Source organism: Lutra lutra, chromosome 1, assembly GCF_902655055.1.
Source record: "Lutra lutra chromosome 1, mLutLut1.2, whole genome shotgun sequence".
NCBI lineage: Eukaryota > Metazoa > Chordata > Mammalia > Carnivora > Mustelidae > Lutra > Lutra lutra.
The window spans coordinates 22,981,695-23,007,931 of record NC_062278.1 but is presented as its reverse complement, the minus strand read 5'-3'; the positions used below and the strand labels follow the sequence as shown (position 1 = coordinate 23,007,931).

The 26,237-nt window shown below is 34.4% G+C and overlaps 1 protein-coding gene across 2 annotated transcripts in view; it reads left to right on the top strand.

Moving 5' to 3' along the window:
* NCAM2 (neural cell adhesion molecule 2) overlaps positions 1 to 26,237 on the top strand; it is a 532,785-nt gene that overhangs the window by 406,843 nt on the left and 99,705 nt on the right. For both annotated transcript variants that reach the window (XM_047721657.1, XM_047721668.1), the window contains exons 10-11: positions 4,616 to 4,803; positions 10,232 to 10,328. In XM_047721657.1, the coding sequence (XP_047577613.1) occupies positions 4,616 to 4,803; positions 10,232 to 10,328 (285 nt within the window). The remainder of the gene's footprint in view (positions 1 to 4,615; positions 4,804 to 10,231; positions 10,329 to 26,237) is intronic.

Genomic DNA, 26,237 nt, shown 5'->3' with positions numbered 1-26,237 from the left:
GTACTTAGTTATTAATAGAAAAACCGACACAGTGGTATGGTTTCCTAATGCAATCATAAACAGCCAAAAGACTATGGGTTGGCTCGCCACCACCTTCCCAAATATCTCAGAATCAGTTTCTTGTATGTAGAACAAAGATTTGCATATGACTCTCATGTTCCTTTTCAGTTATTAGGCGCCATGAAATCTGTCCAGTTCTTCAGAACTTGAAATGACGATGTGCACAAAAGTATTACAAGTTTAACTTTTTCATAGGTAAATACAATAAATACAGAGACCTCCTCACATAATGAGAACGTGGGGGAATTCACACACAGTTGGGTATAAATCTTTTATATCTCCCTGTCTGAAAGTCTGGCTGGGGTAAATTTCTTTATTGTGTGATTGATTTTCAAAAATTGTTTAATTCTGGAGGACCTGGGTGGCTCAGTCGTTAAGCGTCTGATATACTCTATCATATTTTGTCAAGGAAAAAGTATGCTGACACTGAAAAATGGTAAAGAGGGCCATATTCAGGTCTATTGCAATGGGGGGTGGTCAAGACTTGAATAGGAGAGAGAGCTTAAACTCAACTCCAAATATAACAAAGACAAGTGGGGACTTAAAGCCAATGAGCAGAATGACAGAAGTCAGTGGATGGAAAATTACTAAGAGAAATTTTATTACATTTCAACTATAATGTGCTTCTTGCTAAACGAGCTTGACAGAATTCTTGCTAAAAGCAGACCACGGACATGGGCATTAAGGGAGGATAATAAAGGACTTGATCAGATTTCAGAGATACTCGGATATCAGTGGAACAATTCCCACTGAATCGACTTAGCATGATTCTTTAGTAAAGGAAGAAGCAGACCAGGAGAGGGCCTGAGGACAAAGCCAAGTCCTTAGAGAAGGGCTTATGGAAGCGTGACAAAAGTTTCGTCAAGGAGGGCATTGTTGCCACGGTCCTTGGTTCTCATTGTGACCAAAAGCTTTCTGAAACGATTCCTTTCCTTTTCCATCCACTAAATGACATATTGCATCTTGTCATGAGGCAGATTTCTCTGATTTTTTCCTCTACTTTTTGCTCACAAAAATGCTCTTCCAATAGAGTTATTTCTGTTCATTGAAATTTGTAGAATATTTTATTTGGACTTCAATGGAATTTGGGGGACATACAATGCCTTGAGAGACATTTCCACTACTTTATGTGCTGTTGATGCCATATTCTTCTCTCCTCTTCCTTCCCCCTGCTGTTTGGTTAACTGCACAATATTTGAACCCTTTCATGATGTGAAAGGCCTACTTTTTAAAAAAGATCGACGCTCTGAAAATTACTATTTTTGATTTATCAACATGAAATATGGCTACTGGTTTTTAGCCTGAAGTTTTCACATGTTGCCTGTGCCAGAGTCACATCCTTCTTCAACCAGTGACCCAACACTATTTGTTGGATTTTATTAACATGCCAGTCTTGTGCCAATGAACATTGCTGCCTTGCTATTGATAGGGTATCTACAAAGCATATAATGTAGAGGAATTTACTTTATGTATTATTGTAGATAGAAGTTATCAATATTTTCTTGCCTCGCTCCACAAATACATTTTTTAAATGTGGCTTTCAGTATAGCATGCATTGTCTGTAAGCATGTTTGCATTCAACATCAGTGATTCCAAATTAAATTCCTACTGAGATCATCAGGCAAACAATTAGCAGCAATTGCTTGCTTTTGTAGAAAAATCAAATCTTGCCCTAAGTTTATGGTTAAATTATAATACTATAACACATATTCATGCAGATGCTACATCATGGACAGAGTACACTGTGAGTCAGCTATTAATAGTTCCATTAGAATGTATGATTTTCATATTGGGCTGTATTTATATGCAAATAAATTATCCATAAACCTTTCCTTAGAATATTAGAATATTAAAGAGATTATATTTCATATTTATTAAGAGTAATAAAATGTTTTATAGATAGAGCTAGAGATATAGATATAGATATAACCTTAGCTTTTGACTCTGAATATCAGGAAGTCTGGTTTCTCTTACAGTTACACCCCTAATTAGTTACACGCCTTTAGATTTTTCACTTAATCTTCCCAGGCTTTCGGAAAAATTTTTTTTTTCTTTTATCCTTGAAAATACCTTCTGTTCAATTTAACCAAACTGTTGAATTGAAAATTCATTGACTGCTCAATTTCAAGTAAATTCAATGTACAGTTTTTAAGAACCACATAAACATCACGCACAATGTAAGCTATCAGGTATATAATTGTGACCAAGACATATCTTAACCCATAAGAGTCAGATCATTTGGTGGATCCTTCCACTGCCTATTACCATGCTGAGGGAAAACACAGAATCTGTGGGAGCACAAAGTACAGAAGCTCAGTCACAGCTGAAGGTCATGGAAAAGCTGTGTTTAGGAAGTGTGGAGCCTAGTTTTGAAGGCAGCCAGAGGAGAAGGACAGGCACATTGCAAGTGGAGGGAAAACCATAGGCAGACATGTCTGTGTAATATTTAGCACACCTGAGTGCCAACATGTGTTATTACTTACTTAGACAATTCTCTTTTATGGGACGTTAAGCTTTTTTGAGTTTTTGTTAACATAGCGATGCATTAAAAGCCTTTTATATAAACTTCTAATATTTCTACTTATTTTCTCTGGAGAGAGATCTATGACTGGATTGTAGAAGCAAAATTATAAAGCTCTTTAAGGTTCTTTTTCTTTCTGAGGAATTGTTCAAATTCTATTCCCTTCAATAATGTATGATAGGATCCACATCACCAAAATATTTCTAGCACTGAATGATATAATTTTGTTGCTGGGTTGAATGGATCTATAATGAATGATCTTTGATTAAAATCATCATAAATTCATATCCTAGACCTACAATGTAGTGCTGGAGTAAACTTGACAGCTCTTACTCCAGATCCTTCATGCTTACAACAGGATAATACCCTCCTCACAAGGTTATTGGAAAGATAGAAATTCATGTATAATCTCACTGTCTTAGATAGAAAACAGTCAATTAATATTTCATACCTCTGTGAGAGATTGACATTATAAACATACACTAAAACAAATATAGGATAAGAATTTTTCAATTACTTGTGCATTTGTACTACAGATTATAATTCTTATGTATCTTCTATGAAATCATATACAACAAAATTGGTGTAGCTCATTTTTAAGTACTTGGGGTGAGTAAAACAAAATATTTAAGTTAGATTACTGAAGTTGATATTCAATGAGGTGATATTAAGTTTTGAGTAGTTAATATTAGTGACAATAATAATATCAGCAACATTTTAGCTACCACTTAATATAGGACTTTGCTTTTATGTAAAAATTTTAAAGATGAATTCTTTCAAATACTTATGCTGTTAACTACTAAGACTCAAAGAGGCTATGGTTGATTGGCATTTGTGCTACATCATCATTCTAGAATGGAGCAAGACTAAAAATCATGTTTGTGGGTCTTCACAATTAGGTAATTTCAATAAGGTAATATACTAATATTGTCTATTTTCTCTTAACTGTTTTTATAGAGGTCTGAGGTAAGCTATGGAGAATTGGCCGAGCTTCATAGGAACTGCTTAATCTTCAAGTCAACTTTGTGGATTAAATTAAATCATCTCTGGTTTAATTAAAACTGGAAATGATATTTCAGGAAACACTTGTTTCTTTTTTTTTTTTAATTTTATTTTTTATAAACATATATTTTTATCCCCAGGGGTATAGGTCTGCGAATCGCCAGGTTTACACACTTCACAGCACTCACCATAGCACATACCCTCCCCAATATCTATAACCCCACCCTCCCTCTCCCAATCCCCCTCCCCCCATCAACCCTCAGTTTGTTTTGTGAGATTAAGAGTCACTAATGGTTTGTCTCCCTCCCAATCCCATCTTGTTTCATTTATTCTTCTCCTACCCCCTTAACCCCCCATGTTGCATCTCCTCTCCCTCATATCAGGGAGATCATATGATAGTTGTCTTTCTCTAATTGACTTATTTCGCTAAGTATGATACCCTCTAGTTCCATCCACGTCATCGCAAATGGCAAGATTTCATTTCTTTTGATGGCTGCATAATATTCCATTGGGAAACACTTGTTTCTTAATTGTGATATTGACATTTCAACTTAGATTTTATATCTGTTTAAAAATATCTCATAGAAGAAATTATATGAGTAAGACAAGATTTTTTTTTTTGAGTAAGACAAGATTTTAATATGACCTAAGACCACCGATTTTGTTATGCTAAACTCACACTTTATAATTAGAGGTTTGTTCCAGAAAGAGATTTCACATATGTAGATACCTATTAATTAACTGAGTAGATAATTTTTGTCAGGTTATCAAAAGCAGAATTAACTCTGAGCATTAATCTTTCATACTTTAATAATTGGCCAACTTTTAATATTTGTATAGTAATTAAAAATTATTTGATGAAACAGTCAAATAACATATTTTCATGAGTTCTCATGTCACATATTAAAGTGACATTAGAATTTCTGTGGCTTCTTTTTGCATTCAAGCAGTAATTATTGTTGTACATACTAATCAAGTGATTATTTATCTTAAAGAAGAGGTCTATAAATGTTATATTGTTTTGCTTTACAGATGCTCCCAAGTTTATATCAAACCAAACAATTTATTACTCTTGGGAAGGAAACCCTATCAATATAAGCTGTGATGTGAAATCTAATCCACCAGCATCAGTCCATTGGAGAAAAGAGAAATTAGTCCTTCCAGCTAAAAACATCACTAATTTAAAGACATATAGTTCAGGGAGAAAGATGATATTAGAGGTAAGTCTTCATGTACATATGAATAAGTTGTATTATTTTAGCAGTCACCTACTATTTTAGAATGCATATAAAATGTTAATATAAATACAATTATATAATATACATTTATATTACATAATATGTATATACACGTACAAATTTTATTTTGTCTCTTTCATGTGTATTTACTTAAAAAGGAAATTTTGTGCATTTAGATCATGGACCATTAATGATTAATAATATCTCACTCTTGTATAAAAAAGAGTCTATGGTAAAAGCCATTATTTTTTTAATTTATTTTTATTTATTTGACAGAGATCACAAGTAGGCAGAGAGGCAGGTGGAGAGAGAGGAGAGGAAGCAGGCTCCCTGACAAGCAGAGAGCCCGATGTGGGGCTCGATCCCAGGACCCTGGGATCATGAGCTGAGCTGAAGGCAGAGGCTTTAACCCACTGAGCCACCCAGGCGTCCCTAAAAGCCATTATTTTTCTTTTTTTTTTTTTTTTTTGGAAAAATGTTATATCAGGAAAAAATAGGGTGAGGGAATTAGTAATTCATCAGTTATTAAGGACCAGAAGTGTTGCTGATACTAGTTATTGATTTTGAGATTATGCCCTCCATCTAAGACGCATACATAACTTTTTGGTGGGTGCATATTTACAAGTTTCTAAATAAACCAGATTTACTTGTTCAATGCCTCACTTCATTTTATATTTTAAATTAAGATTATAGATAATTCTCTTTATACTGCCAAGTGCCTGGCGTTTTAATTCTGTTTGAATACAATACCTTTTATTTATTAATTGTAGATTATGTGTGTGTGTATCAATTCCCAAAGTTTTTGTGTTTATGATCACAAACATGAACCTTCCAATTCCTCATGTTTTCAGTACAATTGGGAAGCTCTCTCAAATAACCTTATTTAGCTAAAAAGATGCTATGTTTTTCACTGTAATTCAATTTACATTCATTTTAAAAATTCATGTTTTAAAATAACATTTGACACTCAATGTATTAACTTAAAGGTGTTCTCATTGGTGCCATATTTACTTTTCTACCTGGTAACAGGACTTCATGAAAAATTTGGTTGACAGAAGGATTTAGCCATCACTTCCCCAAATATTTGGATAGCTGACTCTTTGCTCATTAAATGATTGTCTTTATCTGTTTCTTTCTTTTTAATTTTGTATTTTATTTTATTTATTTATTAATATAGCCAAAAAGATAAGAGGGTAGGACTCTAAAAGGAACTATTGTTTTATATCGATTTTCTAGGCCTAGGGCAAAAAGGCTTTGACTATCACTTACATGCCCAACAAATACATATACTGTAAAATATTAGTAAGGCAAATATCTGTGCACACCACCCATTCCAAAGGATTTAAACACCTCGGGATGGGTGGTGTCTAAATTTGTTTGAATTTAAGTTGGTTACTTTGTAACTTTATTAGAAGAACTATTGGGAATTGACACAGAGGTCAATTTCACAAAGAAACTTGGTTAGATTTAACATAAAATTTAGGTTTTTAACTAGTTAAAAAGTGAGGTGAGGTTTAACTTCAGTTTGGGGTACTTTGTTCAGGCTGCCATAATGAATACCACAGACCAGGTAGCTTAAATAAAGTAACCTCCTTCCCCCCACATATTTCTGTAGGCTATAAGTCCAGGATGAAGGTACCAGAGGGCTGGGTTTTGGTGAAATTTCTGTCCTTGGGTTGCAGGTGTGCCCTCTAACCATGGACAGAACAAGAGAACTGTGGTGTCTTGTCTTCCTATAAGGACATCAGGGCCCATGTTTATGACCTCATTCAATCTCAGTTACTTCCTTAAAGACCCTATCTTCAAATAACATTAGAAGTTAGGGTTTCAACATATTTATTTTGTGGGGGGGGTGACACAATTTATTCCATAACAGGTAGATTTAAGTTCATTCATGTTTAAATGACTAATGTGTAATTTCTGCTTTGTTCATTTTACCACTTTTCAGTTTCTGGGATAGCTCGTAATTCCCCGTAGTCAGTATTAAGCAATGTGTTGTAAATCTGACATTTAAATATTTTAAACATTTTATATTTAAATATTTTATTCATATAAATCTCTCACGTTATTTAATCTTCTGCCTAAATGGCATTCCTCTCCACCCCAAAGTAAAAACTAAGTGGTTTTTGTTTTTACAGACCACATGATTTATTGGTTAAAAAGCATTGACCTTGGGATGCCTAGGTGGCTCAGTTGGTTGGGCAGCTGCCTTTGGCTAGGGTCATGAGCCCAGGATCCTGGGATTGAGTCCCACATCTGGCTCCTTGCTCAGCGGGAAGCCTGCTTCTCCCTCTGCTTGCTTCTTCCCTGCCTGTGCTCTCTTTCTCTTTGACAAATAAATAAAATCTTTTTTTTTTTTTTAAAGATTTTATTTATTTTATTTGACAGATAGAGATCACAAGTAGGCAGAGAGGCAGGCAGAGAGAGAGAGAGAGAGAGAAGAGGAAGCAGGCTCCCTGCCGAGCAGAGAGCCCAATGCGGGGCTCGATCCCAGGACCCTGGGATCATGACCTGAGCCGAAGGCAGAGGCTTTAACCCACTGAGCCACCCAGGCGCCCCAGACAAATAAATAAAATCTTAAAAAAAAAAAAAAAAACATTTACTTTGAACATCCACTTTTTATGTATATACTATTTTTTAAAATTAAATGAAAGCCCTGAATAAATAACTAATTTATTAGCTAATACAACTTAAAATAAAACAAAATGACAATTACTACCAAAAAAAGCAATGATAAGCATTACAGATTTTAAATTAATAGCATTCATATTTGCTTAGGATAGTACATTATTATTTTTTTGCACAGGAATTATTATAATAGTCACATAATGGCTAATTCTTAAGAGCGTATAATACAATATACAAAAATACAGTGTGCAGTTGATAACAAATTGGTCAATAACAGATTTCTTGAATTGGTTTTTAAAGTTTTTCCTTTTTCATTGAGCAAATATGTAATTCAGTCTTTTAAATTTATGAATTTTAAAACATAACAGAATATTCCATAATTCCTTTGGATTGGTGCTAATAAAATAATCTGTAAAAATCAACCTTTTTTTTTTTAAATTCTGAGCACTTCCTAAGGTAATAAGGTAATAAGCCAACATTTTAATATATGGGCAACCATTGATGTAGGAACTTTCTAATAGGATGATTAGAATAATATTGTGCTTTTGATCATCTGTGGTGTTGTTCTTTATCTTTAAGTAAAAGGCTAACTATTAAACATATGATTTTCTCACTATGGAACACATAGAAAGAGGAAATGAAGTTTATGAACGTTTAGGGAAACAACTAGAGAACTCCTTTATTAGCATTGTACTCCTAGCTCGTATTTTGATATTCAAAATTATATTTGTTGATCAATATATTATGTACTATTAAAGCCCACCATCTTAAGTAATTTTGAATTATTTTACCTGCATATTAAAATGTGAAAAAAGTGGAGTCATATGTAGGTGTTCCTAGCACTTCCTGGATAAATATCAGCAATAATTGGTATATTTCAAATGTGTGAATATTTTTAAACTGCTTTATAACATATCTTTGCTGTACAATATTTTTTTTAATAAAATTACCTATCATTTCATTAAACTGGGCTTGGTCATAAAGTCACTATTGAATGCTGCATTCACATTGCTTTCCTAGGACACATCAGCTATGCAGCAGGGATCATGATTTGCCAGGTTATATCTAGGTCTGTGGGCTTTTTTTTTTTTTTTTTAATAATCTGTACTACTAGAGGTGTTTTCTGAATTTGTTAATCATACAACATAATAAAGAAATGATTTCAGATAAAACAGTAAAACTTTTATCTTTGATAGGTCAACTTCCAGGAACAGAAAAACCAACAAATGAAAAAACCCTAAATTGAGCCTTTTAAAAGTTGTTCCAATGAAACTGGTTATTTAAAATACTTGCTTAATATTGAGGGGCTGCACAATAGTCCTGATTCTTTGTCATGGCCATCCTGTCTGTATTTTATCAATTCAGTGCACATTGTTCCCTATGGACTGTACAAATAACTCTCCTATGCCTGCAAAATGTAGAAATGTTGGGGGCAGATTCCTTTCTCACTAGTAAATTTATAGCCAAGTCAAGTTAGCTTGGTTTATTAAAAGCTGGAATGTAAGAAAAATGAATGTTTTAATCACTCAGGAGTACTTACAAAAGAATGGTTAAAGTCTCTAGTCCTTAAACTTACGATCTATTCCTAGATAGACAGCTAACCAGGGAATGAATGGCACAGCTTTTTTGTGCGTTTTCAGAATTATCATCTTCAATGGAACTCAAAATTGCACTTTTAGTTAAGAGCCTCCCATTACCACAAAATCATTTAACCCCTTTTTGGGATAGAGTTGAAATTAACAGCAACTCTTGTTGTAAGCATATTCTCTCTTAATAATAGTTACTGGGATTGAAAATTATATCTATTACTATCATCAAATCTCTTTTCTGAATTGATACTTCAGAATTCTGGTACATTAGAATTACAGGGTTGGCCCCAATGTTCAGCAATAGATTCCTGGAAGGTTAACTTAATTACGGATTTCAAATGTGTAAGGACTGAGGTCAGCTGTTTTCCACCTAAACTGAAAGAGAATGATAGGAATTGAACAGAAATGGAGGCAAGATACTATTATTAGCCATCAAGATAATGTGCTTGTCTACAGGGATTGCTACCCAAGGGCAACATTTTCTAGCAAAATACATACCTGGAAAGATTCTTTTTCTTCCTTCCTTCCTCTTTCTTTCTTTCTCTTTCTTTCTTTCTTTCTTTCTTTCTTTCTTTCTTTCTTTCTTTCTTTCTTTCTTTCTTTCTTTCTCTTTCTTTCTTTCTTTCTTTCTTTCTTTCTTTCTTTCTTTCTTTCTTAGGATAAGTAAGTCCTCATCCTTCATTAATATTTTATATTCAATAAAATCATGAGAGTTGGAAAAGAAACCTGTTATATTTCCAGCCTTTCATGAACTTTAAATCTGCTTGACTTTAGTCTAAAAGAGAAAACAGAGGGTTAATTAACCATGCTTTTGGTACAGTGTTCTGTTTTCAAGCTCATGTCTGCGGCAATTGCAGAATATATATTTTTCAAACTGTGAGCCACTTTCTGAGCTTTCCATACACAAATATCTAATGACTTTTTCTATTCAATAGATATAATAAAATGATGGCATTTGTCTACCAAATAAATTAAGAGTTAAACTATATTTCACCTAGTCCTGTGAAAATATAGGTCCATGCATTACATCTTAAAAGGGTGTGATGCTTACCTGACAGAGAGAAAAAGAGTTATGACAAGGAGTTGTGAATAATTGAACAAGTGTGAAAATGGTGGGCATACTAGAATCTATTTTAAAACTGCCATGATTTTGTTTTAAAATTGTTAAACTTCTATTATTATGATTATTTTAGATAGCACCTACATCTGACAATGACTTTGGACGATATAATTGCACAGCCACTAACCGTATAGGAACAAGATTTCAAGAATATATTCTTGCTTTGGCTGGTAAGTATAGCACAATAATTTCTGAGATCTCATAAAATATTTCTATAAGCAAATAGCTTCATTCTTATAAGTCATGATATAGGTTATTATTAGGAAGAATGAACTGGTGCTTAAAAATTTAGAACAATTGTGTCTGACAGATAGTGAGGAATTAGAACATATTTACTAATCAAGATTGATTTTAAACCATGATTCTGATCACCCAACTTTACGAGTGAGCCATCTACAAAAGAAGTAAAAAAGGTATGTCTTAAGAAAGCAAATTATATTTTATGTTGAGTAAGAATCCTATCAAAAAATTTAAAAAGACATCTTGAGAGAAAATAAACTAAAATTCACCTATTTTAAAATCCTAAGCTTGAAAGTACAAAGAATAGCTTATTTTTAAGGCAAATAGAAAATTTAGAGTTATATAACTTTCAATGAAAAGTGTTTCATTTTATATATGAAAACATTCTAGTTCTTCCCCAAAAGCTTAAAGATATCAAAATAATAACATGTAGACACAATTCATTTTAACTAGAAATTGTTATGTTTTTAGTTATATAAATAAGTTATATATAACACATATATTTATTTCTAGAATTTGCATTATGTTTTACAAGACCGATTGGAAGTCTGAAAGTATACATTGTAGTATATTTCGCATAGCTCAGAAGATACAAAACATGATTTTTGCCTTTTAAAACTACATAGAGAAATATCAGAAAATTATTGTAATTTTTTGGGGGGGATTGTTATGTTTTAATAGAATAAGTAGTTTCCACAAAAATATTTAAAAATGTTTTCTAAGTAGAGTTCTAGTATATAACTATAATTTTATATTAAGAAATATATTTACTTCTGTTGATATGTAAAGTCATGCCATTAGTTAGAAAGACCAAAAGGGAAATTTAAAAGTTTACAAAGCTAATAATACTCAAATTATTATGTAACTGAAATCTCTCTCTCTCCAATTCAAGTTTTGCTACACTAGAGATGGGAGAGAAGGGGTTGTGCGAAAGGGCTTAAGGGAAGAAAGGAAGAAGGAAAATATTGAGATAAGAGGGAATTTAGGGAGAAAAGGAGGGAGGAAGGAATTAAAGAAGAAAGGAAATAACAACTATATATCATTTACCATGAAGTCTTTAGAAAATTAATCTCAGAGGTGCCTGGGTAGCTCAATCTGTTAAGCCACTGCCTTTGGTTTGGGTCATGATACCCGGGTCCTGGGATGAGCCCTGCATCTGGCTTTCTCCTCATTGGGGAGCCTGCTTCTCCCTCTCCTCTCCGGTAGTGCTCTCTCTAGCTATCTCTGTCTCTCTGTCTCTCTCTCTCAAATAAATAAATAAAATTTAAGAAAAAAAAGAAAATTAATCTCAATGAAAATCATAGGACGTAGACTATCCACATTTAGGGATATGAATAAACCATTACACAAGCAATTAAATTCTAGGAAAATGAAATGTGCTAAGTCATATAAAAATTCACTGATAATAAATTAAAGTGAGCATGATTTTTACTGATCGGAAGCATTCACTATTTACATTAATTCCAAGCCTCAGGAAATTAGGCAAATTTTCTTCTAATTAGTATGAACTCTTTTATAGATAATAACCAAATATGTGATCAGTATATGTATATACAGTTATATTAATACTGATATACAATTTTACATTGTTTTCTTACAAATGATGTAGGTTTGTATAGGTAAACTTGCTAATGACTAGATTTTTAAAATTTTTAAAGTACTTATAATTCTGGAAAAAATACAAAAAAATAGAACATTATATTCATGAGATTTTGATATCTTATTAAATTCTCAGGAAATATTTATTGTCTGTATACCTTCATATCTAACAGTTTTTTTTTTTAAAGATTTCATTTATTTATTAGAGAGAAAGAGAGCGCACAAGCAGGGGGGAAGGGCAGAGGGAGAAGCAGGCTGCCCGATGCGGGGATGGATTCCAGCATCCTGAAATCATGACCCAAGTCGAAGGCAGACACCCAGTGGACTGAACGTGAACCACCCATGTGCCCACATATCTGACATTTCTTACTGTGACATTTTTCACTGAAAAATATATTTGATACCTATTCTCCTAATGAAGATACTAACTTAATGAGTTTCCCTCAGCTTAACCATAAAAAAAAAAAGAAAGAAAGAAAGAAAGAAAGAAAGAAAGAAAGAAAGAAAGAAAATGTTCCCTCAAGCTAAGAGCTAAAATGTTATTGGAAATATTTCTTGAATATTGCAACTTTCCTAGTGTTTCAAAATTTTGTGACAAATACATACTTAAAATTTGTTTCAGAAAGAGAGAGATTTGACTGAAATTGTAACAGAGATATAAAAATAAATTAGGCCCTGAGCCTTAGATGGGAAACATATATTTAAACATCAGCAGTAATAAACATTATTCCTTTGATGGGACCTCTTTACCTAATGCTTACAAAATTTAGTCTTTCCTGAAGAATTTGAACAATGAAAGTGCAATGTGATTTTAAATAAAATGTAAGAGAAATGTTATGTAGAAATTTAAATATTTCAAAATAGATGTCAGTATCATAGCTCAGTATCTCATTGGCCTATCTGACCCTAGTAAAAGGCCCAGATCATTTGGCATGTGTTATTTTATGTTGTAACAGATTACTTTGATTTAAAAGGGCAATGAATTAAAACAGCAACAACTGCACATGAAATTATGTGTTATACATTCTGAGAAAACTATAGGAAGAAAACACTGTTTAACTTCCTTTGTTTCAAAATCTTTTTTTTTCTTTTTTCTTTTCCTTCCTTTTTACCTCCTTTATAATTGTCTTACATCTGAGCACAATAGACATCTGTATGCAGGTGGGGGCGCAGCCTATCATAGGGCAACAGACCCTTAGCAGAGTTAATAGACTAAAAGGGGGTTCAGTGGTCTAGTGTGGGGTGTTGGAGTCTGGGCAAGTAAGAAGCATTTGCATGTGGCAAGATAGAAACAGCAACCCAGAGAGGAATGTTAGACCCTAATCAGTGTAAGGGGGGGGTCCAAGTAAAGTGGTACGGTAAATGATGGATGATTCATGTCTTCAAGCACATGGGTGACATCAGCAATTATATAAAAATACAAAAACTAGAATGACCCTGGGATAATGGTTGGGTATTGGAGTTATTGGTGTGAAGTCCGGTTTTAATGTATGTAGGTAGATACAGAAAGGGGAAAAGAAGTAAAGGGGCGCGCGCGTGTGTGTGTGTGTGTGTGTGTTCAGTCATTTTCACAAGGTATTTCTTTTTGTCAGGAATCTTACTTAGAAAGCAATTTCTCTATATGCAAATGATGAATCACTAAATTCTACACCTGAAACCAATTTTACCAATTCTACACCTGAAATCAATTTTACTGTATGTGGTAGCTAACTAAAATTTAAATAAAAACTTGAAATTAAAAAAAAAAAAGAAAGAAAAGAAAACAATTTCTCAGCCAGCTGTATCCACAGAGAGGACTTGAGATCTCCAGCTCCTCAGCAGCAAAGACCAAACATGGCTGGCAGCCACATTTTGGTTTCTAAATACTAAAAGTAACTAAGGCTTCTTGTAAAAATGGCTGATTCTAGGAGTGGGACAAGGAAAGTACAAGATAAGTCTGGAACAATGTGTTTTGCTAGGATGAAAAGAAATTTTAAAAAAGTATCCATCAACCATTTTTAGCAAATACCATAATACAAATGAATTCACTTGAGGGGCATCAATGGTTGCTAATGCAGGTATATGTTGAGAAAAAATTTAGCAAGTTAGATGATAAAAAAAAATAAATCAATCAAAATACTTTTGAAGTGTCTACCCCCAAATTATTTTTTTTTTTTAAAGATTTTATTTATTTATTTGACAGACAGAGATCACAAGCAGTCAGAGAGGCATGCTGAGAGAGAGAGGAAGGGAAGCAGGCTCCCTGCTGAGCAGAGAGCCTGACGCGGGGCTCCATCCCAGGACCCCGGGATCATGACCTGAGCCGAAGGCAGCGGCTTTAACCCACTGAGCCACCCAGGCGCCCCAACCCCAAATTATTTTTTAATTACAAAGGGAAAATAGCAACATTGTAGTCATAAGCCTACCAGATCCCACTTTAATTAAGTGATCAAAATTAACATCACCAGTGATGAGAAAATTAAACTTGAATGCTACCAGAAATAGGCAATGAGAAAAACACAGAATAACAATTATAATTTTCCTGCCAAAGATGCATAATCAGAATCTAGTATGAGGAAAGGGAAGGCAAATCTGAATTGAGGTGCCTCCAAAATGTCAAAGCCATGCAAAGGAATGATTAAGGCAACTTTCTATATTAAAGGACAATAAAGATAAATAACAAATAAGTGCCATGCCTGCATCTTTTGTTATAAAGGACATTACTGGGATAATAGGTGAAATTTGATTGTAGTCTTTGGATTAGATGGTAATTTAATTGTTTTCTAGAGCTTATGTAAGAGAGAGTTTTGTTATGGTAAATACACACTTAAATTGGCACCATGTCAACTTACTCTAAATGGTCCACATTATAAAGATAAGATCTGTGCAGTAGTCTTACAAATTTTCTAAAAATACGAAATTATGTTTTTAAAAATAAGTAGGGGCACCTGGGTGGCTCTGTTCGTTAAGTGTCCAGCTTTTGAAATCAGCTCAGGTCTTGATCTTGGGGTTGTGAGTTCAAGCTTTGCATTAGACTCCCCTGGGTGTGGAGCCTACTTAAAAAAAAAAAAAAAAAAAAAAGGGAAACTAAGGCCAACAAACAAATACCTAAATATAGCAATTTCAGAAAAGTAACATAACTTGTGAATGTAGCTAGCATTCTTAATTTAAAAAAAAAATCTTGTGTGTGCATACATCGTTTCTATATGTGATCTTATAAATGGTTTTAAAATAGTTAAAAGAATTTTTGCATATTAAATAATCATTGATTCACAGAAAACTGGTGTTTTTGAATATAGAGGTCTAATTTTTACTCTAAAATATAGTAATTTATTTAGACATCTTTTTAAATGTTTTATTAAGTATGATAATAGTACTGCTTTTTTTTTTAAATTTTATTTACTTCTTTGATACAGAGACACACTGAGAGAGGGAACACAAGCAGGGGTAGTGGGAGAGAGAGAAGCAAGCTTCCCACCAAGCGGGGAGCCCTATTGCCTCAATGTGGTTCTTGATCCCAGAGCCCCAGGATCATGACCTGAGCCAAAGGCAGATGCTTAATGACTGATCCACCCAGGTGCCCAATAGTACTATTCTTAACAATGGTGGTCTAGTCTTTATTTGGCAGGATGTGGAAGTGTATGGTACAGCAATGTATGGAAATTGGCATATAGATACCACTTATATTTGTAAGCTGGATATTTCATCTCTATGCTTCCCACTTCATTTGCTTTTATCTCTGCTGGGAAAAAAAGCTTGATAAAGTTCTAGCAAGAAGACACATTGGAGTGGTTAGCTAACTTGAATCCTGAGTAGTCATAGACATAATTCTCAAAGTAGCTCAAAGACATACATGAGAAATTATTTATACTTATTTTACAGAAAAAAGATACATTCAGAAATTAGGAAAAATATGTAAAAGCTCAATTTGTTATTATATCTATTATGATGATGATTTAAATAGTAAGTAGGATAAAATATTGGCTAGGTCAAAGGTCTCCTCTGAGTCTTTTTTTTCTCTGGTCCTACTTCCTACATGATCTGAATTGGCCAAGTCCTAATTTTAACTCCATTTTTGTTTTTACATTCTCACAATTAGTATCAAGGAACTTAGGTCCATTTTTCAAATGATTTTTTAAAATAAATTATATTTAACTGTGCTTGAATTAAATCAGAAAAACCATGAACAGGGTCTTCCTATTAGGCCCTGGCTTCATATTCAGGAACAAGGATTGGTTCAGTCCTCTGGTTTATATTCTATCTTTAGAAAACTACAATATATGGGAAATATCAGATATTTCCCACATGTGTTTGATAACCAGTTTTGCTATATTAATTTTTTTATTAAAATACCACATATAAATACAATTAGATGAAGAGAGGGAGAGAGAGGTTTTTATAAAAAGACTTCTTCAATAGTTTTTTTTTTTTTCAAGTGCACTTCTTAGGGTGATAATCTTTTTTTTTCTAGCTAGAAACACATTTTCTTTTTTGATTTAAATACTCATCTTAGAGAAAATGAAAAATATAGAACACATAAAGGAGAATCAAGTTGTAACAATATAGTTAACAATTATCATTCCTTCCTTACATTTTTCTACTTCTAATAGTCATGATCTGACAAGGTAGTCTATATGTATTTATATGTGTATTTTTTGAAGTTTTTCTTAAAAGACTACTAATCTAACTTTTGCAGATTATCAAATGATTTCATTCATAATTTTAACTTTCGTACTTCATTTCACCTCTGTTATATTTAACTCTTAACTGTAACCTTTTTCATATTAAATCTTAATGTGATGAGCTCCCAATTGCCCTCATTAGTTGATAGGCTTTCCTGATAAAGTCACCTTTTCCTGGGCACTTTTAGGGGAGGGACTCTGCTGTAAGCTGTCAGGCAACACATCTCACATTGGGAATGGGTGCTTCTGTGCTGAAGGGGGTTTCAGTGCTCCACAGAAGCCACTCCAAGATCCAGCTGAGCAGAACTGTGTGAAGACTAAGTGAGAAAATGAATTCAAAGCCCCAGCACAGAGCATGTACTCAATAAATACTAGCGGGCTACTATTATGGCCAAGTTCTAGTTCATATTGATCACTTTTCTTTGGGTAAAAGTCAGTTTGTTAAATGTCTCTTTATATATAATGCATAGGTCTAGGGAAAAACAACAACAACAACAACACATAGATCTGGTAATTGTAGACCAATGCAGAGTAAAACTTGATTGTGTGGTAATGACCTCCCTTATACTGGACACTGTATTTCTATTAAAGGTTACAAAATTTCAGGTCATTTTGCCATTTGTTTCCTTTAGTCCTGTATCTTTTTCACACAAACTGCTCTTAAGTGAGTTCTCCCATGCTGTGCTTCACAATTGATTTTTATTTTAACCTCAGTCAGGACCCTTTACTTACCCCTATTAAATCTCATCTTGTCCATTTGGACTCATCTTTTTAACCTACTGAGACCTTGTCAAATCCAATGTTTTAGCCCTCTTTCCAGGATTGATTTAATTCAAAAATACCATAAAGTATGGTCATCTGTATTTTCCCCTAACTCATGGGGAAATCTATCAAGTCATTTTTGGGAAGAATAACCTGCTTACAGGCTAACCTGGATCAATTGAACAAAATTCTGTATTTATGGAATTATACTCAATCCGCACATCCTTATAACTGAATCATATTTGATCCAGACCCTTGTTACATAAAACCTGAAAGCAGATGAAAGTTGGTTCATTTGGAAACAAACTTTCCTCAACTGAATATAAAGCCAGGTTTCTCTTACATGATCAGTTTTAGTAACTGGTCTGGAAAAGTCTATGTCTTGCTCTCTTTTTTCCAAAACTATGAGGCAAACTTTTGTGTGCCCTCAGAAACTATGTATAGCATCAGCTTAATTTTGTAATTCCCTGGTTCCTCTGGAAGACAAGAAAATTAGGATAGCTAGATATTATTTTCAAGGAGCCCCTTCTTGCATCAATTTTTAATCATTTTTTAGTTCACTCACTCACCATGTGTATCATGAATTTCTAGTAAGTACCAGGCACTGTTTTTGACTTTGGGAATCAGGAGATGAGTAATATATGGCCCCTGATCTTTACACTGAAGTTAGAGTACAAAAGAAGGGTAGAAATCTACATTTAGAGAAAAATGGAAATTGAAAATTGGCCCATACCCTATACCATATTGAGATCAGTCTCTATAATGTTACCATCATAAAAGGATCTTTCTGCTTTGTAACTAAAAACTCCAAACTTCCCTTGCTATATACATGATAGAGACAGATGCAATGAAATGAAATGAAATGCTTGGGAATACAGAATGGAATTCCCTTTGGAATTCTTGGGGATGGTTTCAAACAGGTGTCAACTTCTGAGTTCAGTCTGAAAGACTGAGTAGAAACAGGTCCCTTGAAAAGAAAGGGAGAAATGGCAAGAATCAAGGGTAACATGTTGTGAAATAGCATGGACTGCACAATCACGGGAGACTGGAGGCCATATTGTGTGAGGACATCAGTGGTGGTGATGAGAACAGGAAAATAATGAGGTGGTCAAATTATGCATGTCCTTAAAAACATTTAGCATGTTTGCATTCATCTACATGTTTCATTTCCATGTTTCTCTAAATAACCTAAAATTTATAAGTGTAAACTCAAACATCTTAACATCTTAAGGTAATGTCCACTGTTCCAGAAAGGGAGATAATATAGTGTATATATTCTTTATACATATATATGTATGTATGTGTGTATGTATGTGTCTGTGTGTATAACAGGAAGATGGATTACTTTTCTTTTGATTTGGTGGGTGTCAGTGTAAAAAAGAAAAGTAAGCTTTTTATTTCTGTAGTGGAAAATAATTCTTATCTTAAAAAAAAATCATCCTGACCTTATAAATTCTTCTGGCAACCACATCAATTCTTTGCCCTCTACTCTTCCTTAATAAAAAATACTTCACAAAAGAATTGATTATATTTTCTGTACCTAATTACTTTTCTTTCATTCTGTCACAAACTCTTCCAGTTGGGTTTTTACCTTTACTGTTCTATAAAACATATTATTAAGGTATCCATTGAGCTTCTTCATGCTCAATCCAGTGGCTCATTCTCAGTCCTCATACTTCTTGATCTAGTGGCAGAATATTACCCAATTAATCACTTCTTTCTCCTTGAATCATCTCTTCAGCCTCCAACTTAGCTAGCATGTCAGCATGCTTTTCTTGTTTCCTTCCCCATCGGGCTTTCCTTGATATCTTTTGCTAGTTGTTATAAATCTCTGACCTGTTAAAAACCACTGTCCCTCAATTTTTGGATCTTTTTGTTTTTATATAAACTCATATCCTTGATATGCTAAATTCTTATGGATTTTTTTTAAAGATTTTATTTATTTATTTGACAGAGAGAGATCACAAGTAGACAGAGAGGCAAGCAGAGAGAGAGAGGAGGAAGCAGGCTCCCTGCTGAGCAGAGAGCCCGATGCGGGACTCGATCCCAGGACCCTGAGATCATGACCTGAGCCGAAGGCAGCGGCTTAACCCACTGAGCCACCCAGGCGTCCTTCTTATGGATTTAAATACCACCTGTATTCCATCTGTAACTCCAATATATATCTTCATCTTGGATCTTTTTCCTGAATGTTACACTTTCATAACCAACTGCTTAGTTCCCTTTCCCTTTAAATGTTCTATAGGCGGGGTGCCTGGGTGGCTCAGTTGGTTAAGCCAGTGCCTTCTGCTTAGGTTGTGATCCTGGACTCCAGGATCTAGTCCCACATCAGGATTCCAGCTCCCTGGGGAGTCTACTTCTCCCTCTGACCTTCTTCCGTTTCATGCTCTTTCTCTCTTTCTCTCTCTCTCAAATAAATAAATAAAATCTTTAAAAAAAATAAATGTTTTATAGACAATGCAAATGTCCAGATGTCCAGATATCCAAAGCCCATCACCCCTACCTACCATCCCTTGGCATTCTTTCCATATCAATAAATGGCAACTGCCACTTTTCAGTTGCTCCTTTTCAGTCATCCTTGAATCTACTTATTTACTCAGGCCCAACCCCTTGATGTGTCATGTTGATTCTACTAGCAAGGTATTTCCAAAGTCTCCTTGGTTTTGTGAAATCAAATTCTATATTTTGGTTGTTTTTATTTCTTTGGTTTGTTGGTCTGCTTTGATCTTAATATAGATTGTTCCATAAATTCCTAAATTGGTCTTCCTGCTTTGGCAAGAAGTTTCCCCCTGGTGTATAGTTTAAATAAACAACAACAACAGGAAGAATTCTTTAAAAACAAAAACAAACAAATAAACTAGTTTAAAAACATGATTTTCTTCTACTCAAAGCATTTTGGTGGCTTAACGTTTTGTCCAGGGATGAAGACATAGTGATTATGAAAGCCTATGAGGCTTCACAATGTTCCTTCCTACCCTGCCCTCCTTGACTTCTCTGTCCTCTTTCTCCTTTTCCCCCACCTTAGTCATGCTCCACTACCCAGATCATCCCCCTTCTTTAAAAACCCAAGACATAGCTCATCTTTTTACTTACTATTTTCTGTACCTCACATTTTCATGAGTTTTTTTTTAATTATTCCTTTAGGTTCTTGGTTAAATATTACCTTTTTTAGCAAAGATATTCTTGTTCACCCAATTTCTTTTTTTTTCTTTTTAAAAATTTTTACTTAAATTCAACTAATTAACATATAGTGTATTATAAGTTTCAGAGGTAGAGTTTAGTGATTCATCAGTTGTCTATAACACCCAGTGCTCATTACATCAAATGCCCTGCTTAATGCCCATCACCCTGTTACCCCATCTCCCCACCTACCTCCCCTCCAGCAACCCTCAGTTTGTTTCCGAGGATTAAGAGTCTCTTACGGTTTGTCTCCATCTCTGATTTTGTTTTATTTTATTTTTAAAACTACAACACTTCAACTTTCATCCCTATCTCCCAACTATCTCCCATGCCTGCTAAATTTTTGACCACAGTATTTTACAGTAAATAATTTATATATATAGTTACTTTTATCTAAATACAATGTAAAATTTACATATATAATTACTTTTATATAATTACAATGTAACCACCAAAAGAGTAGGGATTGCTGTCTCACTTTTGCCTCCAACATAAAACTGACTGACTTGTAGTAAGTTTAAATGAATTATTGAATGTATAAAGGATTTAGTATGTTTTATTTAATATGTTTGTTAGTCATAATGGAAATGCCCTATTAATAATGGGATATGGGAGTCCATGACTTGTGAGAAGGGTCAATACTTGAGTATTACAGAGGGAAATAATTTCCACTTATACCTCAGGCGTAAATGAGCACTTCAATAGAGAATATTAGAAGTAGAAATGATCTAATTAAGGAGAGATCCCTGGATTACCTCAGGTTAATCATTGGACTTAAAAATATAGGAACAAATAAAATGAGAAACAATTATTCAGAGAGTTAATATAACCACTGTACAAAGGAAATTTTAAAGATGTGTGATCAAGTGTTGTGAAAAGATCAGTAGAATAATGCTTTAGATTTGGCAATTGGAGAAAACCAGATAGGTAGTGAAAGAAGAAATGTATAAGGTTTTAGATGTGTTGTGAATTTGCTACTATGCTTAGATGAAGTTTGTAACTGAAATAGGAACAATAGAGACAAAATCTTATTGGAAGGAAGATGGTCACTCAGAGCAGAAGCAGATGGAACCCATCTCAGCATAGTCCCCAGATGCATGCAATTGATATAACACTGCACATTATATGGCCTTGCTGAATCCAGGAAGGTCAGTCCTTTATGAGACAATCCCTTAATCTTTGAGTCTTTTATCAGATGGAGACTGACTAAGAAACCAAGCAGAAAAGAACTGAATATTGAGTTGAGTGGTTATACAATCATTGAAAAGACAGAGGAAAGGGAAGACAAGAGAATCACCAGTCTTCTGGCTTCAGGGGTCAAATTAGCAAAGTGCAATTCAGAGGTCAAGTCTGCAACTGCTAACCGGAAGTCAGGAAACCCTACTGCCAAGCTACCCGTCTGTTGACCTGACAGCCGTACCACACAGAAACCTGTGAATAGGCTGTGGAGTAGGGGGTCCATCTTCTCCCTTCATTCACATCTATAGGGCCTCTTGTCCAGATGAACCTCCTCAGAAAAGTGGGAGTGGTCTTCCCTCCCCACCAGTATTGTAAACCACTTACTTGATATCTCACCCTGAGTGCCTTCATAACACTTGAAACCATACCAGCAAGTAAGTCTGCGAAATGGAAGATTTTGTCTTCCATTTCTTCTGATAAAGGGGAGTAGCTTAGATGATAGAAATGGATGCGATGCATCAACAGAAAAAGTCTAAGACATGTCTGTTACCTAGATTTAAAGCACCATTCTGGCCCAATACTCACTTGAGTACTTTCACTTCAGGAAAGGTTGACAAATATCAAACTCTTTCAATTGATCTAAGTTTAGCCATACCCACATCCTCATCCATGGGGAAAGAGCTGAGTCAGTGACTCTGAATCATACCTTTGTCACCAGCTTCCCAGTGTTTGAGAAAACCAGATTCCCAGGAGTAAAGATGTTAGGGAAGAAATTAGGAACAGGCTGTTGAAATAGCAGGACAGGGAAGCAAAAAAAAAAAAAAAAAAAAAAGAAAAGTTTATGGCCTGAGAAGAGAGTAGAACTGAAGAAAGTGTATCATGTGAGAGATCTTTATAGTTCATGGTAATAAGATACAAGAAAGACTAAAAATACAAAAGACTAAAAACACAAAAGGGAAGAAAAGAGCTCTTTGGTGATGCAGTGATCTAGAGAAGAGAGAAGTTAAAGAAATTACATTCAGAGATGTAGGGTTTGGCCTTCAAAACAAGAGGAAGGCAGCCTTCCATTTTAGGTTCATCCAGAAGTGATAGGGTATAATTTGAGCAAGCTTGCTTGATGACTTCTATTTTTCGGTCTTCATATTGAGATGGATTTATATTTGCAAAGAATCGTGGATGCAGTTGAGGAAGAGTGTGCTAGCTAAAGCACATATGCAAGAGCTAATCGTTGTTGTTGCTGTTGTCTTCAACAGACTGTATTTCAGCTTAGCCTATAGCCAGAGGAGTTACTGCTCTGTAATTCCATGATTCATCTCACTTTAAAAATGTTTCTAAAACATTTACTCATCCAAGATTTCCTATGCAGTCTCATTATATTCATGAGCTCCCTTCCGTTTCTTCCACATGTGTACCTTTGGATATATACTTTTAGAATTTTGCTTTATAGAGTGTATCTTTACTTTGGGATTCTTTTTTTTTTTTTTTTTTTTTTTGGTTAGAGGAATATGATACTTAAAGTATTATTTTGAATCTGTTTTCAGACATCTCTATCTATATCTTATTGTTGTGCTTTTTTTAAAAATAAAGCTCTTTATACCATGTACTTCCACTTCACTTACTAGTTCCTCTTTTTTTTTTTAAGATTTTATTTATTTATTTATTTATTTAAAAAAGAGAGAGAGAGAGCATATGTGAGCAGGGGAGGGAGCAGAGGGAGAGGGAAAGTGGACTCCTCGCTGAGTGTGAAGGCCAGGACCCAGAGATCATCACCTGAGCGAAACCAAAATACCCAACAGACTCAGTCATCCATGCGCCCCATAATTCCTCTTAATATTTTATTTTATCAGGATTAAATTCAGAGAAGCAACTTTTCTCATTTTTTACTTTTTAACCTTTCACAAGATAACATAATCACTAAGTCAGACTTTCTGGAAGTTTTCACTTTTATACTTTGATCAAGCTGTGGCTTTAGGCCTATGTATAAATTTCAAAATCTTTGGCAACATTATTTATACTCTGACAGCCTTTTTAAAGTAAAGAAAAGTGAAAATGGTATTTGTGAATTTCCAGTGATTTATATCTGCCAACTTATCTTCACGACTGCAACTTTAGTATTGTCATTATTACCCCTTTTTTTAATGAGGAAACGAATAACTAATGCATTTAATTTAATTGCATACAGCATTTCCTACAACAGTCTGCTAAAGATTGTTTTCGTCCTGCTCCTAGATCACGGCCCCAGTTCTTTGGTATCATACACCCTACACATCTCTAAGCTGAACCTCAATGTTATTATATCTCTTACCTTCCATTTAATTAAAATATTACACTCAAGGTCAAATAAGTTACTTTATATTGTTGAATTTACTTTGTTCCTTGGCTTCAAAAAATTCCAAGCAGGTATTTGTGTTCTCTGAAGCCAAACTGATGGTATTTTGTGTCCAAAAGATGTTGGGTTATGCATAAATTATTAAGACACTTGGATTTTTACTCCTAGAATATGATGTTCTTTCTTAAGGTTCTATGCAGGATGATGTATTGGATAAAAACAATTCTCTGTGTCTGACACTGAAAAGAAATAAAATAAATTGGAAAAAGAGCAATTCTGTAAGTCTGTAAATATGTCATAAATAAATAATGCCTCAGTTTAAAAAATAAAATACTGATATTGTGGATATGCAATAATGCAACAGAAGGGATATGGTTATCAGGGAAGGATAACAAAATGACAGTGACAATATTTGCTAAGTACATCTCAGGTCTGTTTTGTATACTGCATTACTTAATCCTTATAGCAACCTTAGCAATGGGTATCATTCTAATTTTCACTTTAGAAAGAAAAAACTGATGAAAAACAAAGGATTTGTCTAAGATTGCAGTTCAAAAAAGTAGCAAGGTCAGACTTTGGATGCATAGATTCTGATGATATATATCCAAGCTCTCCATCTAACTTTTTGTTGGTTCTAGTAGAGGTGAAAAGAAAGAATAAAGAAACACGTTTGTACAATTGTTTTATTCACTGCATTGGGTGGCATTCATTAATTATTGAGATGGAAGGTGCTAGGAAGTAGTTTAGAAAAATATACTAACAGCGATGGAAGCTTTGTATATGGAATCCGATATCCACAAGACCCATTGTAAACATAGGACTGTGTTTGGTAGTCTTTGACAACATGATTCTCTGTTTGCATAGACCCAGTGAGGTCAGATAATTCAGGATATTGAAAGCCAGACTGAAAAGCCCAAGCCTGATGTTATAAAGAGGAGGAAGCTCTGAATACCCTACCCAGGGAAGTGACGTGATTAGAGTGGTGCTTTAGAAAGATTGATTTTGCATTTACATGCCGTATGGATTGAAATTTGGTGGGATGTCCAATAGGAAAGGAAGCCAAGAGCCACTAATGGCATGGCAGGTAGAGGCAGATGAGATTTGGGCTTAGAAGTGGAAACAGGAAGGAAGAGTAGAACACAAGAATTATGATGTGGGAATGATGAAAATAACTTTGTGACTTATGATGTATAGAAGAGATAGACTTGAGGATGAACATGATTATAAAACAATTGAGAGTGGAGGGATGAATCAGAGATATTGGTTCTAGCTTATTAGACCTTTTCCACTTGAATCGGTTTTGTACCTTTGTATACTATTTTTAATTACTGAAATGTTCAATTCATCATCTATTTCCTGGGGACTGAGTATAGTCCAGTCACTTTTCTCAATGTTGCATATATGTATGCATGCATATGTGTAAGTATGGAATACGTTGGTAGTAAGTGGTTGGACATCTAAAATCAGGAGGTAAAAGAAATAAAAGTATTTAGGGATATATGAGAGCTGAAGTCATAAGCATGGTTTTCCTTTTAGTCAGTAGCAGAAAGAAGAGACCAGCAAAAAATAAATGCAAATGAAAAACCAGGGTAAGAGTCAGCCCGTTGGAAAATAGACTATCTGGCTAGAAAAACATACCCTCTGGCTCGAGTTTTGGTAATGGCTCCTTTGTGCTAAGAAAAAATGCTGCTTATTTCTCTGTAGTTGTATCATGTCAAGGGCACAGGTTAGCTATTGATGCGTACCTCTGTGATCAGAGTAAGAACCAAGGACCATGTCCAATCTGAATGTGTGGTCAAAGGTGGAGGCCAGGAAGTATCACATCTCTCCCTTCCCCCCTCAGTACTTAGCACCTTTCCTTTTCCAATGTATCCTTAAACTGAAGATTATAATTGCTATGATGTCCGATTTAGACCTGGCTCACAGTAGAGCATAAATAGGCATTAAGTGAAGAATTGGCAGTCCTGTTATAAGCAAACATGGAGTTGGTGTATGTTTTGTTTTGTTTCTGCAAACTTTAGGTCAAACCTACAGATTAAAAGAATGTACAGTCATAACCTGGGGATTAAAGAAACATGAAACTATGGTAATGTTTATATATGGCATCTTTCATAGATTTTTTAGGTCAT